Source organism: Syngnathus typhle, linkage group LG3, assembly GCF_033458585.1.
Source record: "Syngnathus typhle isolate RoL2023-S1 ecotype Sweden linkage group LG3, RoL_Styp_1.0, whole genome shotgun sequence".
NCBI classification, from domain to species: Eukaryota; Metazoa; Chordata; class Actinopteri; order Syngnathiformes; family Syngnathidae; genus Syngnathus; species Syngnathus typhle.
The window spans coordinates 9,266,196-9,282,957 of NC_083740.1; the positions used below are offsets into that span (position 1 = coordinate 9,266,196).

The 16,762-nt window shown below is 43.0% G+C and overlaps 1 protein-coding gene across 1 annotated transcript; it reads left to right on the top strand.

Annotated features, from left to right (window-relative positions):
• LOC133150824 (lysyl oxidase homolog 4-like) lies at window positions 1-16,568 on the top strand. The gene is made up of 15 exons (XM_061273379.1): window positions 1-103; window positions 803-1,071; window positions 1,142-1,689; window positions 2,085-2,296; window positions 6,375-6,413; window positions 6,485-6,692; window positions 7,265-7,445; window positions 10,428-10,582; window positions 10,658-10,825; window positions 11,237-11,399; window positions 11,485-11,728; window positions 12,529-12,644; window positions 12,765-12,901; window positions 15,195-15,306; window positions 15,776-16,568. The coding sequence occupies exons 2-15, from the start codon at window positions 804-806 to the stop codon at window positions 15,844-15,846; spliced, it is 2,622 nt and encodes an 873-aa protein (XP_061129363.1). The 5' UTR covers window positions 1-103; window position 803; the 3' UTR covers window positions 15,847-16,568.
• The last annotated feature ends 194 nt before the right edge of the window (window positions 16,569-16,762 follow it).

Here is a 16,762-nt window from a genome sequence, read left to right on the forward strand (position 1 = left end):
GTGGGGAATAGAGAGACAGAAGGAGCAAAAGTCATTGCTTTTTTCATCCATTGCTCCCTCGCTCCTTTGCCCCCAGCGACTCCAGGCTGAAAACAACAGATAGGTGAGTGCCTCTTCATCCATCTCTCTTATTGATTAAATTTTTGTTTCTCGTCATCTATCAGCTCTTAAATATATTTCTCCTTAATTAATATTTCCTCATTGTAGCAACAAGGGCTTGATTCTTCTTTTAGCTCTTTAGCAAGCCAGAAACAAACATTTTGAATTATGCTTCTGTAAAGTCAGAATGCAACATTGTCTATCTGTGAGCATATTAGAAGGATGATTCATAATTGCTTCTTAAGAAAATGTCTCCTACAGATGCATACCTGCTGTTGACAACATTTTTACAGTGGTGTTTGTTTGCTTTTGTGTCTGCTGGCGGAATGCATGCAGCCAAACTTTGGGGTTTGTGGAAAGCCAACATTTTCTTTGGCTAGATAGAGTGGCTACTTGTAGCCATGTTTGCCCCCAAATTTGTTTAGACTGTTTTTGAACCATTTCTCAAACTGCTCACTTTGCCTAGATCACTTTGAGAATCAATAAACATTCCAAATAAACTCACCTATAAAACTCTGAATGCCACATTTAGGGAAAGAGGAGTCGTTTCTAATTATATGCTCTGTCAAAGGAAGGAATGTCAATCAGGCTTTGTAGGATTGAAAGGAATTTTGTGGTGTCTCTTTTTCTGAAGCAGCTCCTTTGCATTCTACAAGTCTTCACCTAAAGCTACGCTGCTTCTGTTTCATAACCACCACTCTAGGATGCTGTTCCTCAGCTCCCTATCCACTGTCTTCCTGCTGCTGCTTCTGTACCCCTCTGAGCTGCCTGCACAAGAGGTGAAAGTGCGGCTTGCGGGTACAGGCCGCCGCGATGCCAACGAAGGGCGCTTGGAAGTGTTCTACGATGGCGCCTGGGGAACTGTATGTGACGACCAGGTGGATCTGAACCTGGCTAATGTGGTGTGCAGACAGCTGGGCTTTCAAAGCAGTTTGACTTGGGCACACAGTAGCAAGTTTGGTCAAGGAGAAGGTAAGTTCTCCCCAGTGTTGAGTACTTTTTCCATTCACTTGTAAAATTCTCTCCGCGCTCTGTCGTCCAGGTAAAATCTGGTTGGATAATGTGAACTGCAGAGGCCACGAGCGTTCGATTGCAGAATGCGGGTCCAATGGTTGGGGAGTCCATGACTGCACCCATGCTGAGGACCTGGGGATCATTTGTACCCCAGGAAGAAGCCACGGCGGAGCCTCTTCCTCCTCCACACATGAGCCAAGACAACCTAGACAGAGAACTCCACAGCAGCCAGCTACGCCACCAGTCTCATCTTCCCTCAATCGAGGCCACGAAATCGCCCTCAACCGCAACCTGCCGTCTTCACGCCGCAACAGGATCTCACCACAGGAGAACGGCCACGAGATACAGATCCCACGAAGATATAGAGGGCCAACAAATTCGCAGCCAGCAGCCAGCACCACTGAAAGGCAGGAGGAGGAGACACCAAGGAGAGGACCACCTGCGCCGAGACGCCAGCCCGACAGACAGTCCAATAGGCAGACGTATTCCCCGCCCCAGCCGGACAGTGGGAACCATATCGAACCTGATCCTGTTTATCCCGACGTGGGACTGGAGTCGGATACCCAGTACATCCAGGTAAAACATACCCTATATACATAGTCTCTTCAAAAATGTTAGATTTTGGGTAACCATGGCCTATCAGTGGGATGATGGTCGTATTTCAGGGCATATTAAATTTCACTAATTCTACCCATTACTGTAGATAGGGACAGAAATGGATTACTACTGTAAATCTATTTCAGACAGTCTAGAATCTGGCAACTTCTTGAGCACACAGTAGTTCACTTAAAGCTTATGTAGACCCCATACACACATCTATCATTACAGACAAGTGAGAAATCAGCATGTGTTTAACTTCTTTCAATGGCATCGTCCCATTTTAGTTCTCCAAGATTCCAATCCCTTTCTGATTAAAAACCTTTACTGAAGATGAAAAAAAAAAAACGAACTCAAGCTTTTTACGTTTTCAGAGCGGTGAGAGTGTTCAGCTGGCCGAAGCCCGTCTCCGGCCTGTGCTGTCCGGCAGCCGCGGCGGTCTGGTGACCGAGGGAGTGCTGGAAGTGAAGCATGCCGGGAAATGGCGTCATGTGTGTAGTAACGGCTGGGACCTCAGCAGCAGCCGCGTCGTCTGCGGCATGTTGGGATTCCCTTCTGCCGAGACCTTTGATCAAAATGCCTACAGGTGAGTGAGACAGTGTGTGTGTGTGTGTGTGTGTGTGTGTGTGTCTGTGTGTGTGCCTGCGTGCGTGCGTGTGTGTGTGAGCAGGCACGTGCACAGACACAGACACACACACCGACACAGGCTATGAAAGGGATGGAAAAGTGTGGTCGTAGACACTTCCTTTTGCGGACGAGCCTGAATCGCTTTCCATCCGTCTCCGGGATGGTAACCACAACTGCTACCGTTAGTACGACCACACTTGGCATTACTCGTCCCCTGTGGCATTAGCTAAAGCCAAGTGTCCACCAAGACTGTCTGGCCCAATAGCTGACTTAGGCCTCAATGCAGGCCTTGATAAGAATCCAGGGGAGTCTGTTATTAATGTCTGATGTTGACTGTTTCAAAGTGTTATGTCCTTCAAGAAAAAGTCTGTCATTAAAATATTATATGTCGTGTTTTAAAATGTTACTTATAATTAACAGAAAAGTTGCAGTGGCCTACAAACTACATAAAAAACTCGAGACGCATTTAGCTTGTATTGACAAAAAGGAAACAAAAAGCTCTTATTTGCAAATGTCTGCTCCGTATGTAAATTTGGTCCTAGCGAATGCAACTTTTCTAAGATCAGCCCTTTTTGCTTCCCTCACAAACTCCAACACACAAATACAAAAACATCACCTTCCCCTTCATAGAAAAGCATCTTACAAGACTTTACATAAACACGCACACAAATACACGTGCCAGCCAGTGTCCACATGCAAACAGTCCTCTATGTGGCTGCCCACAGAGGTCTTTTTCGAGCCTGGCTAGAAGCACAACTAGACTGACCGCCTCTTTGCACAGTGCCATCTGTCGCCAATAATTACCCCTTGTCCTTGAACTGCTCAGCAGCTTGCCAATAGGACACACGCTGGAGTCTTGTCTAGCACCAAAGGCAATAACTACCGATGATCATCTCACTCTTTAATTAACACAAGCGGCATAGGAAATGGATGGACGGAGCTCATGAAATGATTCATCATGATGAGAAGGTATAACACAATGTTGAATTTTACAAAGGATCTGCTTCATTCATCCAATTTCACAATAAGTGAATATTTAAAAATTGAACATAAATGTGATGATGAATTTTAAATCTAAGTTACATACAGTAGTTAATCCTTCAGTTCTATTGTTATCATTTGTTAGCTGTCTGATTGAGCTGCTAAATACCCCTCAAGGCGCTTTTCAAGGAGAACGTTATTGCAAGGTGTCAGGCCGCCCGGGAAGAAAGTGCTAAAGTAAGACTTTCTTGAAAAGCTAACTTTGTTTTGGAGCAAATAACTCAAAATGAGTCTTGTGATGACTTCTGGTCAAGTTGGTCGAGTTATTTGAGATCAATATTTGCTTGAGGTTTCAAACTTTGATGTGTTTCACCAATACAGCGACAATGATCCCTCTGACGCTTGTGACTCACTAACTTACGCGTTGTATTTGACTTTGAACGCTTGGAAGTTACAGTTTTTCTCGTTTCGTGGTGGATTTGGTCTTAATTTGATAACCCGCCAACCATGCGATTCTCACCAAAAAAAATGGGGAGCCACTCAATTCCCCAACTTCTCCTTTTGGCTTCTCTATCTTGTATTCTCTCTTTGATGTGAATGATGTGAAGTTTAACGTTCTGTAAAAAGGGCGTGATTAAGAAGCCCTTTGTGAGTTTGCTCTGTCTCTGATGCATGTGCACATGGAGTCAGTCAGACCTGCCACCACTTGACTCTGCCAATTGTTCCTTTCAGGCAGCTTCATGCTAGCACAACATAATAACAGGTTATTTTTTTTCTCTTCTAACACTGAGCTGCTCTTTCCAATCTTGCTTTTGGAATTGCGTGGTCGGGCTTGCATAAAGGAATACTGCAGCCAGCTTTCTTCAAGTTAAGAACTAAAAAAACACTTTGTTGATGATGTTGTTGTTTACCTTCAAATCTCCAACTTGACAAAGATGACCACACGGAATATATCTAGACTTGAACCCAAAATAGTGTGACTTTTCCGAGGTTGGGCAAATCCTATTAAAAGTTCAGAGAGAGTCTTACATCACCAGCCTCTTGTTTCCAGGCACACAGTCATGACACTTTGTAACCATGTCGCTTTGAGCTTTAAAGGCTTTTTAAAGAGGCGGCGACGTAGGGAAAACTGATATGTACGTGCATATTTCCACGTCTGGTGTGTGTGAACCAACATGCTACTGCTCGAGTCGACCGCACGGCAGACACTGCCAAGCACAGCAGGCAATTATACGGGTGACTCTCACCTCCTCCTCCCCACTAACCTCAGCCTTCAGAACCCCGTGAACTAACACCCCCATTGCCTCAATTGTTCCTCAACTATCAGGTTATGAAACGTCTTCAGCAGGAGCAAGGATAGGCTGATGCCACAAAAAAATAGTCATTGCTGTGAACAGTACTGTCCAAAAGTCTTGGATATATTGATATAGTTGTAGAAGCAATTTGTAGAGTTGTGCTTTATGGATCAAGCGGGGTACCCTTGAGTGGGAGTCTTGCTGCAGGAGTTTATTTTCACTGAGTTATAACGGTATGTCTGGAAACCCTCAGACACCCAAAATATAATAACAATACATTAGTTGTTAATTATCCGCCAATAAATAATGCGCAAACATCCATCAATCCATTTTTGAAACCCCCAAATTAGTGACCCAACGTCAAGGATGTGCATGACTGAGAACTGAAAAGCAATACTGCACTGAAAAACGGGACTTTAATTCCAAAACACGCAAAATTTAGTCATATAAGGCACTTGGAATAAAAAACAAACTAAATCAACAAAGTCCAACACACAGAACACAAAATAACAAATGTAAATAGGGAATAGACTCAGATGGGATCAGGGAACTAAATACAAACAAGCTGATGAGACGAGGAACACCAAGGAACCAGACTTGACGCAAAAAGTAAACATAAAACCAAACTCAAAACATGAAAATGGGACACGTGGAAAAACATAACAAAATTAAAAAACTTTCAAAGCCTATCCTAGCTGACTTTAGGCTAGACATGGGGTACAAGCTGGATTGGTTTCCAGCCAGCCAATCATGGGGCACTGACAAGACAAAACACTCGCATTCACTCCTGTGGACCGTTTAGTCTTCAATTATCATGCAAAATTTTGTAATGGTGAGGAATCCATACATGCAAAGGGATAACCCAACACACAAATTTAAACCCGTGCTAATGCACAAACAAGCAAATACGATGACCTGAAATTATGTTTTCCTATTTTGCTCTGACAGACTAATAATTACATATGCTCATTATAGCTCTGCTAAAACAACATGTATCAAGGTGCCAAAGCCACACAGCATCACAAGTTTGTCTGCATCAGAATTCCTAATTTAGTAACAGTCCCGATCCATCTCCCACTTTAGTTTGCCCAATATTTACATTTGCATCACTGGTCTGGTGGTGCAGGTAACCAACTTGCTCTCTGAAGTATACACTTGTCTGTTCTGACTCACTGAATTCACAAAGGGTGTCCGTGAAGGCTGCACCTGCTTGTGGTTGCGTTGGTTGATGCAAGTGGTTTGGTGTGAGTGTGCGTGACAAAATGACACTCTCCAGGCCTTCTCTGGCTCAGGAAACTTTTTATATTTCTAGTGTTCCCTTTGTCCACACATTTTGAGCTGAATGCATGTTGGCGTACATAAATGTTGGACCTAATTTCCCCAATATAATATAAAAGATGTGTGGATATGTACAGCATAACATGTACAATGTTTTTCTGACTTCAAGATTGATGTAGCCTATTCATATCTGCACATTTTTAAATCCCACACATCCCTCTGTAAAGATAAATACCATCTATGACCAAACCAAAAATGCATGACAGGAAACATTTCAAGGAGAAATATTTCAGTTCATCCACAAATACAGAAGAGTCCAAAAGTATGTTTGTATTTTAAGAACTAAACAAGGATGATTGAGAGTAGTCATTTGAAATCCAGGAAGTAGCTCAGACTCTGTGCGTGTTTGATTCCGTCTACTAGATATCACATTGAGCAGTTTAAGAGCTTTCAAAGTTTTATTTCAATGCTGTTGTCTTTCAGGAAACTGTGGGACTCCAAAATCGCAGATCCATCATCCAGGTAAAGCATGCTCTCAAACAAACGCAGCATTCACGCATACCTGCACTTAACATCCAACATTTTTTCCTCAGACTGAGGACACAGATCACCAAGAAGGCCTACTGGGTGGAGAGAGTGCAGTGTCAGGGAGTGGAGGTCTCCTTGTCCCAGTGCCAGGCCCAGCTGGCTGTCCGCAGGAGAGACGGACCATGCGCGGGGGGCATGCACGCTGTCATCCGTTGTGTACCTGGAGCACAGTTTGCACGCAACGGCCGAAGACATTCAACACACACTATGTCGGTCAGTGCGGGGTGCCTAATCACCTTCTCATCTTTAATATGTGAATAGTTCATTACATTTGAAAAGTATAACAACCTAGTAGGAAGTGATCCTCTACTGAATAAAAATATGTTGCCTTCAGTTTAACTTTGGGTAAAACCTCAGAGGTTTGAGAAGGAAAATGCAAACACAAAAATAAACTACCGTATTTTCCGCACTATAAGGCGCACCTAACATCCTCAAATTTTCTCAAAAGCCAACAGTGCGCCTTATAATCAGGTGCGCCTTATATATGGACTAATATTGAGCCACTGCAGCAGGCTTGTCCAAAGTCCGGCCCGCGGACCACATGTATATGTCTTATATACGTATGGACAAAGTTTTAAAATGGGCCATTCATTGAAGGTGTGCCTTATAATCCGGTGCGCCTTATATATGGACAAAGTTTTAAAATGGGCCATTCATTGAAGGTGCGCCTTATAGCGTGGAAAATACGGTAACTGAAGAATGAAGATGGAAAACATTCTAAAATAAAAAGCATTCAAATATGTTTTAAGAGAGCAAATGTTGACTCTTTCTCCTTTTCCTACCAGACCAACGTGCGTCTCAAGGCAGGGCCTCGCCTTGGGGAGGGTCGTGTGGAGGTTCTGCAAGAGGGAAAGTGGGGCACCGTGGCTGACCACCTGTGGGACATCACCGCCGCAAGCGTCGTCTGCAGAGAGCTGGGCTTTGGATCAGCCAAGGAGGCCCTGACCAAGGCTCAACTAGGAGAGGGTGAGACCAGACAGACAATAGTACACTGTGTCACACTTAAGTGTGGAAGCACCTTAATACAAAACGCAGATCTACTGCTTTCCACATCAATTTCCGTTCTGGCAGGATTACAATGAATTTGAAGTCCATCCATCCTATCTGATTCCGATAATCCTTTTCACTTGCATTCACACCTATATGGGCAAATGAGAGGCTTCGCTAAACCCAGCTGTCCCAGATTGGAACGGAGCAGGGTGACCAAATGCAGCTTAATATATTGAAGGAAAGGCAACACAGACACCGGCGAGATAGAGACTCACGGCCAGCAGACAAACAGAAGTCCACTCGGACACTAAACAGATCCTTACCGTGAGCCTACAAACAAGACCGGGGGGAAACTGGACGAGTAGGACAGGAACACAAGGCGGGAGACAACAATAGACACCCCCGGTCTTGGGTGGAGGCTCACGGTCAGAAGTTGATCTGTGTCCAAGTGGACTTCTATCAGTCATTCTGTCTGTTTTCTGGCCATGAGTCTCTATCCCTTCTGTATCTTATTTGCCCACCTTCCAACTCCCTTTTCCCCTCAATAAACCCTGGGCCAAGATACAGTTGGTCGTCCTGGCTTCCATCATTCCTGACAGAAGACCCCGACCAGAAGAAATACGCGGGCAGGGCTTAAATACATAAGGTAACAAGAAGAAGCAGGTGACAGACATGACGGTGATGAAGGGGTGTGGCTGAGGGAAATTGAAGGCCGAGCGTGCTCTGGCACGGGCGTGACACCAGCAAGCACAATTTAATGCTGTGGGAGGAAAGAACTGAGCAAAGCCAAGATTTAAGAATATTCCTCCTTTGATGCCACAGTGCTAATCGGTGTGCAGAGTGACTTTAAAACCATGAAAGTCAGTCAAGTTTCTTGAGTTATTTGTAAATATCCTTGAATATATCAAAGCACTTCTGTGTATAAAGCATGGGATTAAATTAACGCTAACTATCATTGCATCGTGAATATCACTGGCACACATGCTCCGCTGTTGACACTGTATTTGCCCATAATTTTAAAGTGGTTAGGGCGTGAGAGTTAGGCCATATTATTTTCATTCATTAATTTCAAGAAAAGATTTAAGCAATCCCAAAATACGTTGTTTTTCTACTAATTACAGTTTATTACTTTTATTATGACAGTTGACTAAAGTCCCATGAGAACAAGGTCAGACTAAACACTCTAAAGGCCCTATTTTTGTGCCAGGCGCAAAGCGCAGTATAAATGTGCACATGGGTGGAGTTTTTCTTCTTATGAACGGGGCAATTGCGCGCTGTTGATGAAATTAGACTTTTCAGCCCAGCCAATGCTTGCAACATCACTCATTTGCAGCACATTCACAGCCCAATCGTGTCCGACATTGCGAAAACAGAAAACCACCCAACTTCGGGATCGAACCCGATCCGCTGGCTTCAGAGCGCAGAGCACCAACCACTGGGCTAAAAGTTCCAATGACCAATTGAAAGACGTCCATCACACAAATGTGTCTGCACCATCTCAAATACACCGAAATCGCATTAGACCACCTGCACTACAAAACAGACCTCCTTTCAGCTAGTCTAAAATTAATTCTACTTTAGCATTCTGCTGATATAAGCCATTTCTTCTGCTACTTTTATTACCAAACAGACGGATGTGTCAAGGGCAAGGCAACTCCATGCGCCGAAACACCCAGATGGGTGCAACACGGCCTCAAACACACTAGAATAGACTTGCGCTGGCACAAAAATAAAGTTACACCCATTTTTACACTGAACGCACCGGCCCCAGTCTGCCAAAATAATAATCCCAAAATTGTAGACGCAAGCAGAGAAATGAACTCTGACGCAAAAGCTAATGGTCGACTGCATCTACCCATGACCAGGAGCTCACAATGGCCTACATTTTGTAGATTCTGCTTCCGTTGTATCCCTGGAAACACTACCATGCAGTTTTCTAACAAAGACTATCAAATCAGGTTGTTTTTTTTAACAAAAGGGTCTGACTTTCACAAGCTGGGTTACTGTCCACTTTTCTCGCCCTACTTCCTCTGCAATTAAATTCATTTCCTGCCATTATCTTTCTGCCCAAATGAGAACATACAGCGGCATGACCCACAAGGGTGGCTGCATTTCCTTCTCTCCACTTGCCTTAATGAAGTCATTCATGGAAACCTTTTAGGGTTCTTAAAGTAGGTGCCGTGCTTGTGGTATGTCAAAATAATGATGATGGTAAATGTCACAGCAGAGCATTGCGGGTTGAAATGGTTCTAGTTCAGGCAAATTTAGCCGTGTTGCACAAACACTGGGGAGTGGTCTGGGTCTTGCTGGAGTTCTGGGACGACTCCTGGGTGGTGCAGTTTGAGAAGTGACCTGATTCAATGTTGGTGACATCATTGGCTATTTGAGAGAAAAAATATAGAGCTTAATAAAACTTTGGCCTTGTACACCTTCGCAGACTTCAGCAAGTTCAGAGATTTTTGGCTGTGGTGAGCAGAATGGAGTGTGCAGTAATAAAAGGACAAAAGGCGCTCTCTCTCGCTCCCTCGCTCTCAAAGGGCCCCTTGCATGAGCCACATCACAGGACTGAGCATGACTCACAATACTCATCTGTAGAATTAGACTATTTTTGACTTTATTCCCCCGGTGACTGCCGTTTTGTTGTATACAAGCCGCCGTTATCGTTTGTTGCTCAGACTGAGCAAATAGATTCTTATAACGTGATAAAATGAAAGGTGGTCAAACTATTTGTATAGGTCTGGCTCAATGTTATTTTCAGGAGGATCTAAATTGATTTATAGTGTTTTGAAAAGCAGCTCTTCATATGTACACTACTTGAAAAGTAAGGGGCAGCAGTCGCACATTCAAATGTAGTAAGTTATGTGCCATAAACTAACTAGCGGTTTTGCACATTTCCGGGATATATTTAGTAGAATTCCTGTATTTGTTTCATAAAAGTCTGTCATTTTGCCATCCTAGGTACCGGTCCCATCCACATGAACAGTGTCCAGTGCACAGGCAGAGAGAGGTCCCTAACAGAATGTCAATCCAAACCGGTTCCCCTGTACACCGTCAAGCACAACCAGGATGCGGCGGTTCGCTGCAATGTCCCCAACACTGGCACGCAGGCCACTGTAAGAAATTTGTCCACAAGTTCCACACGGTAATTTATGACAGCGTGAAAATCACACAAAACAATTTGTCATCAGGTGAGACTTGCTGGAGGCAGAGACAAAGGCGAAGGTCGCGTGGAGGTGTTGATAGAGGTCGGAGGAGTGAAGCGCTGGGGCTCGATCTGCAGCGAGAACTGGGGCATCAACGAGGCCATGGTGGTGTGCCGACAGCTCGGCTTGGGTTTCGCCTCCAGAGCTCACCAGGTGATCAGCGACATCAATATGCATCATATTGTCTTTGGCCTCCTCCTCCTTTTCTTGGTACTCCCACATTTGCCTTGCCTCTGGGCTGCTGTTTGTGTGCCTGTGCTGTGTTATTATCGAGGCCTGAGGTAATTATAGGCTTCTCCAAAGTCCACTTCAGGCGCTCTGAAAATAAAAGAGGCAAAGTAAGGCAAAGAGAAATCGGCAAGAAATTCTCGGGAAAAACAAGCTGAAAATAAGCATGTGCATGGAAAAGGCAGAGCAGTTATTTCATAGGCAGATTTAAATTGTGAAAGAGTATAAAACATGATAATATGTCCTGACACATTCTGTTAAAAAAGAGGACTTGAAGTATTAAAGGAGACAACGCCATCAACTGTGCAAAAACATTCCCCTCCAATGTGTGTCCAGGAGACTTGGTACTGGCCGGGATCCAGTGATGCCAGTGATGTGGTTCTAAGTGGAAGTCACTGTGTGGGCTCTGAGCTGTCCATCCAGCAGTGTCGCAAAAACACACACGTTTACTGTCCCAGAGGAGGAGATGGCAGAGCTGCTGGAGTCACCTGTGTGGAGAGTGAGCAAAAAAAAACATGTTTGGGGGTGGGGCGGTAGACATTTGTGTGCAATGACTTGCAACTCCCCCTCGTCGACCCTGACAGCTGCTCCTGACCTGGTTGTGGATGCCCAGCTGCTCCAGGAGTCATCTTACTTGGAGGATAGGCCTCTTCACCTGCTCACCTGTGCCAATGAGGAGAATTGCCTCTCCTCTTCTGCTGCCAGGATGAACTGGCCTTACGGACACCGTCGTCTGCTGAGGTTCTCCACCCGTATCATGAACAATGGCCGTGCTGATTTCCAACCTCGGGCTTCCAGGGAGAATTGGATTTGGCATCAGTGTCACAGGTATGCTGATATCATCATGTAACCCATATTGGTCATATTTTCACATACCTACTGTTGCTGACTGTTCTGTGTTTGAATAGTATCACTTGATCAAGTACATACTAAAAAAAAAATGCACGTATCATCCCTGTTGATATCATATCGGATCGATATTGGTATCGACAATCAGAATTATATCAGAGCCCTCCTCATTGATTACTTGTTTGTTAATATCAGTGCTAAAACTGACAGGGCAGCTTGATTTTTTTACTCAGCTGCTGAGGTTTTATGTTCTGAAACAAAAGAGGCATGCAGAGCTCAGAGTTTCTTCCAGCCTCAATCACTACCTCCCCAACCAGCCAGCACATTGGTTTTGTTTCCCATTTTTGCTTGTGCTTCTTGCGGGAATGGTTCTATAACGAGAGACAGAGCGACAGAAAACAAATAAACAACCCGCTGTGTGACGCCCGGGTCACTGCATAACAGAGTTTATCCTTACTCTACTATTTAGAATTTGAAACTCCAAAGCCCAAATCAAATTGAATGTTGAGAAACAATGTTTTGGTTCAGATAAAAGAATAACATAACAAAGGAGTTAATTGTGTACCGCAACACAAATTATCATTATGAAAGCGCAGTTTTTGTATTTTTTATAGAAAGAAAATTACAGTTCAGGACCATGATGAAAAGCATTACATTCACCCATCCTGATCAGATTGTATTTCATTGAAGAACGTTCTAGTGAATTACAGAATTCTGTCAGCATTCCCACTATTGTAGCTGTCTTCATGAATAAAATGTGGCCCTCTTCCATTTCTTAGGCACTACCACAGCATTGAGGTGTTTACTCACTACGATCTTCTGACCCTCAATGGAACCAGAGTGGCTGAGGGGCACAAAGCCAGCTTCTGTCTGGAGGACACCTACTGCCCTGATGGTCAGACAATCAAATTCAAATTACAAAGCAAAATACATTTTGCCAATCATTTCAAAAGAACTATCCAACCATGTTGCCTCTAGAGGGCATCCACGTGATATTATTTATTTTGACTCCCAGGTCTCTACAAGCGGTATTCCTGCTACAACATGGGACAACAAGGCATCTCAATTGGCTGCTGGGATACTTATCGCCATGACATTGATTGCCAGTGGATTGACATCACAGACATACGACCTGGTGAATATGTCTTCCAGGTAAATTTTTCATTAAAAAATATCCTCCAGGAACATGTCACTTTATTATTTTAAGTTTCAATGTAAGCATGACTTATTGTTTGGACTTCTGTGTTGGCCAACTAGATGGAGTTTGCAGATTTTTTCAAGAGATCTGATTTTTTTTTTTCTTTGCAATATACCTACTTACTGAGTAAAATCTAAACATAATGCACACACTCATGCAGGAGCTGTTGTTGGCCACAGCTCGCAACCAGACACTCACGCTTGCTGATGTTACACGCAAGTTGACCAGGCCCAGCCTTTTAAAGGCACACACGTGTACACAGACATCTTTTTGTGTTCCATTATGTTTGAAATGGACATTTAAAGTGTGCCTTATGGTCAAATATGTTCAGAGTGTATGAAGCAAGGTTATCATAGCTGATAAAAATAACAAAATAGGTTATTATAGCTAATAAAAATAACAAAATAACTACAACAAATATTTAAAACAAACAAAATAAAATGAAAATGAGAAAAAAAGAAAAACTCAACAGAACTATAGTGAATTTATCCAGTCATAAGTGGTGCACTCCAACTTCACTGCAAACTTCAAGTATAAACCTTATAGAATAGATGGGTGAAAGCCCGGCCATGTGGCAAATACACCCAAAATGAATGCCAACTTTCATGCAAGTGTGCGGAAAAAGGGGAAACACAGAAGTTTAAATCTGCAAGCCCATGTGGGATAAAAGCGATAACCAACTATAATTGTAGTAAAGTGGCTCTTGGCTAAGCATTCAGCCATTCAGGTATGCCATACGCATGTTGTGTCAGGGTGTGGGTGTGTGTATTTAAGGCGAGTACATTTAATGTGGCTTTATATAGAAAGTAGACCTGCTATTAGTGAGAGAGTGCAGCTTCTTGGCCAGTGGACAAACTCTCAGAGGTTCACATAATTTTTTTATGTTCAAGTTGGTTGGTCTTGTATGTTCCTAAACATCCAATCTACTGTGGCGGCCCACTCATCTGTTCTCCCGCTCTGTCATTTGTTCTATTTTTGACTGCAATCTAAGTGGCACCACATAGATGATGCTTATGGGTTCTAATTCGTTCCCAAGCGTTTGCATTATCAGAGATGCTTTCATCAGACATGTGCACGTCCTTCTGCATGGCACACATGGGGCAACAAGGCGACAGCTGGACATCAAACCACGTAGGGACGTAAGAGTAGAGATTTGTGACTACGTGTCCCGGCAGCTGTCCATAAATTTCATAAGGAGTGAGAGCAGGCGAGAGATTGCAGATGCTTGCTCAGGTTTCTTCCACCAGCTGGGTGTGGCTTTTACCAGCAATGGCAGACAATTTTAGGACCTTTTGTTGTTTGACGCAATGAGTCACGTTGGCGCGGCTTGATGGTCAATTACCATCCAATCTCTGCTGTCTATATATATAGTAGAGCTAGTGACGGCCTCGACTGATGTCTAAAATAGGATCTTTTTACATTCATATTAAAAAACAATTGTGCTATGAAAACAAAAAGTGTGCTAAAATCCTTGGATGACTAATATGGTCATTTTGTCTGAATAATACAAATAAGTAGGTTATGTTTAAGTAGGTTATGTATATTGGTTATATCATCAACCTCAGGAAATTAAAAGTGGGTTTTCATATGACAGTGTGTGGTCAAATTATCTGTTTGATGTGTGCATAGGGAACAATAATTTACAGTATGCTTTGCTCATATAGCAGCAGGCAGCACAGACAGGGTGGAAAACATCGAGTCGTGGCAACCAAGCATGGCTACAGTCTAATGACAGGCTGCAACTTCGATCTAAACCAAAACTGTCATCTGCATCCCTCGGCTGTTTTTGTTTCCTGCACATAGATAACAGTGGAAAATGATGTCATCCATCTCTTTAACCCCCAATTTGAGCTATTTAGAAAAAGAGAGAACAATAATCCTGCGGCTCCCGCCCCTGTGGATAGCTGCCTGTTTCCTGACTGTCAAAAGTTTTTTTTTTTCTTCTGTTACATTATTAAAAAGATCCTTGAGGCACTTTAGGGCCCCAATGCTGCAGGGGGGAAAAGCTGCATCAGCTTTATAGGGCTGGAGTAGGAATATAATTAGAGCAAATCAAGTGGAATCAAGCCATTGCCCAAAGGCTGAGATTAAAGGACACACCCATTGTATGTCTACAAATATTCTTGGATGTATTCTTATGGGAATTCAGTTGTAGGTCTTTGAAAAATATGCATCACAATCACCAGAGACTTATTTGCACATATGTTGACTTGCACTTGTGTAATCAAATGTGTCCCTTCTTTCCAGGTGGAGGTCAACCCGTCTTTGGATATGGCTGAATCTGATTTCAAGAACAATGTGATCCGCTGTCGGTGCAAATATGATGGAGCACGCGCTTACATGTTCGGATGCCACGCAGGTAAGGTTTAAAGACAAGATGAGATGGTATGCCCGACGGGGATGAGTGGGGGGATGAGATGTTGATAAAATATAATGAGATGAGAATTTTGATGGGATGAGGCATTATGCCATAGGAGGACCTGACATTGAGAATGAGATGAGATAAAGGATCAAATGAGATAAGGGATCAATTGAGATGAGATTGCAGATCAAATTGGATGCGATTGGGAATGAGATGATGTGAGATTGAGAATCAGAGGAGATGAGATGTGATTAAATGAAATTGGGGATGAGAAGAGATTGAGGATGAGAGGAGATTGCAATGGATCTGAGATTGGGGATGATATGAGATTGGCAATGAGCTGTGGTTGAGGATGAGATGATATAAAAGGAGATTGGGGATGAGATGAGATGTGGGATGAGAAAAGAGTGAGGATACAATTGAGACGCCGTAATTTTCTCTCATGTTTTTTCTTGTATCTCCTCAGGTGACGCTTACAGTGCTGATGTCGAGGACTTGTTTGACCACCAGCGTGAGATCACCAACAACTTCCTGTGAATGGATGATGACACCAATATAGGGACAGAAGAACCATTCAACTCCTCAGTACACCTCAACACAACAAGACAAAGAGGTTGAGAGACAAGAAAACATGAGAGGGCGAGGGGGATTTGGAAAGGAAATCATGAGAGGCAGTTCAAGTCAAGATGATTAAAGGAGAAATGTCGAAAAGTAGAAAAAAAGGAAAGCGCGCATCGGACCAAACGTTGACTCATTTTCATTTTCCAACCAATTAAAACAATTGAATCCCAAAGACTAAAAGATGACAACTACATACAGACACGAAGGTCCCACATTGACACAGGTGATATCTGTCTGCTTACATTCACTTTCCAATTGCAAATGCATTCTTTTTTACTGTTACACCTGTGTGCTTTTTAATTTTGAATGAGAATCAACATTTTTAACTCCATGGTGCTATTTTGCCCTATTTGAATAAATATTGTAATGTATTGCACATGTATTGTCATGTACAGTTTTATATTACATCTCTGAAACAATGTTAGGTCTCTAATTTATGCAGATTTTATTGTACTTTTGAGTTGGCATTGTCCGTACATGGCTGTGTTTTGTATTGTTAATTTTATTCTGAGAGATCATTTATTTGTTTGTTCACCTGTTTAACCGTGGTAACATCAGATGAGACCTGGAGGCACCGCGGTAGTGCGCCATAATCATTACTTAAATGGTAGAGCAAGAATAAACATCAGAATGACAAACATGCTTATTTAAGGAATGGTTATTTTTCCTGCAGATTTTGCACAATAAAGATAAAGGATAATGTTAAGATTTAACTGAATCTGCTCAGCCAAATATTTTCTTTAAAATGGACATTTAAAGTGCATGATAATATTACGCAATCAGATCGCCACAGTGCTCAGACTCAAATGTCGCCTTTGGCCGTTAAAAACGA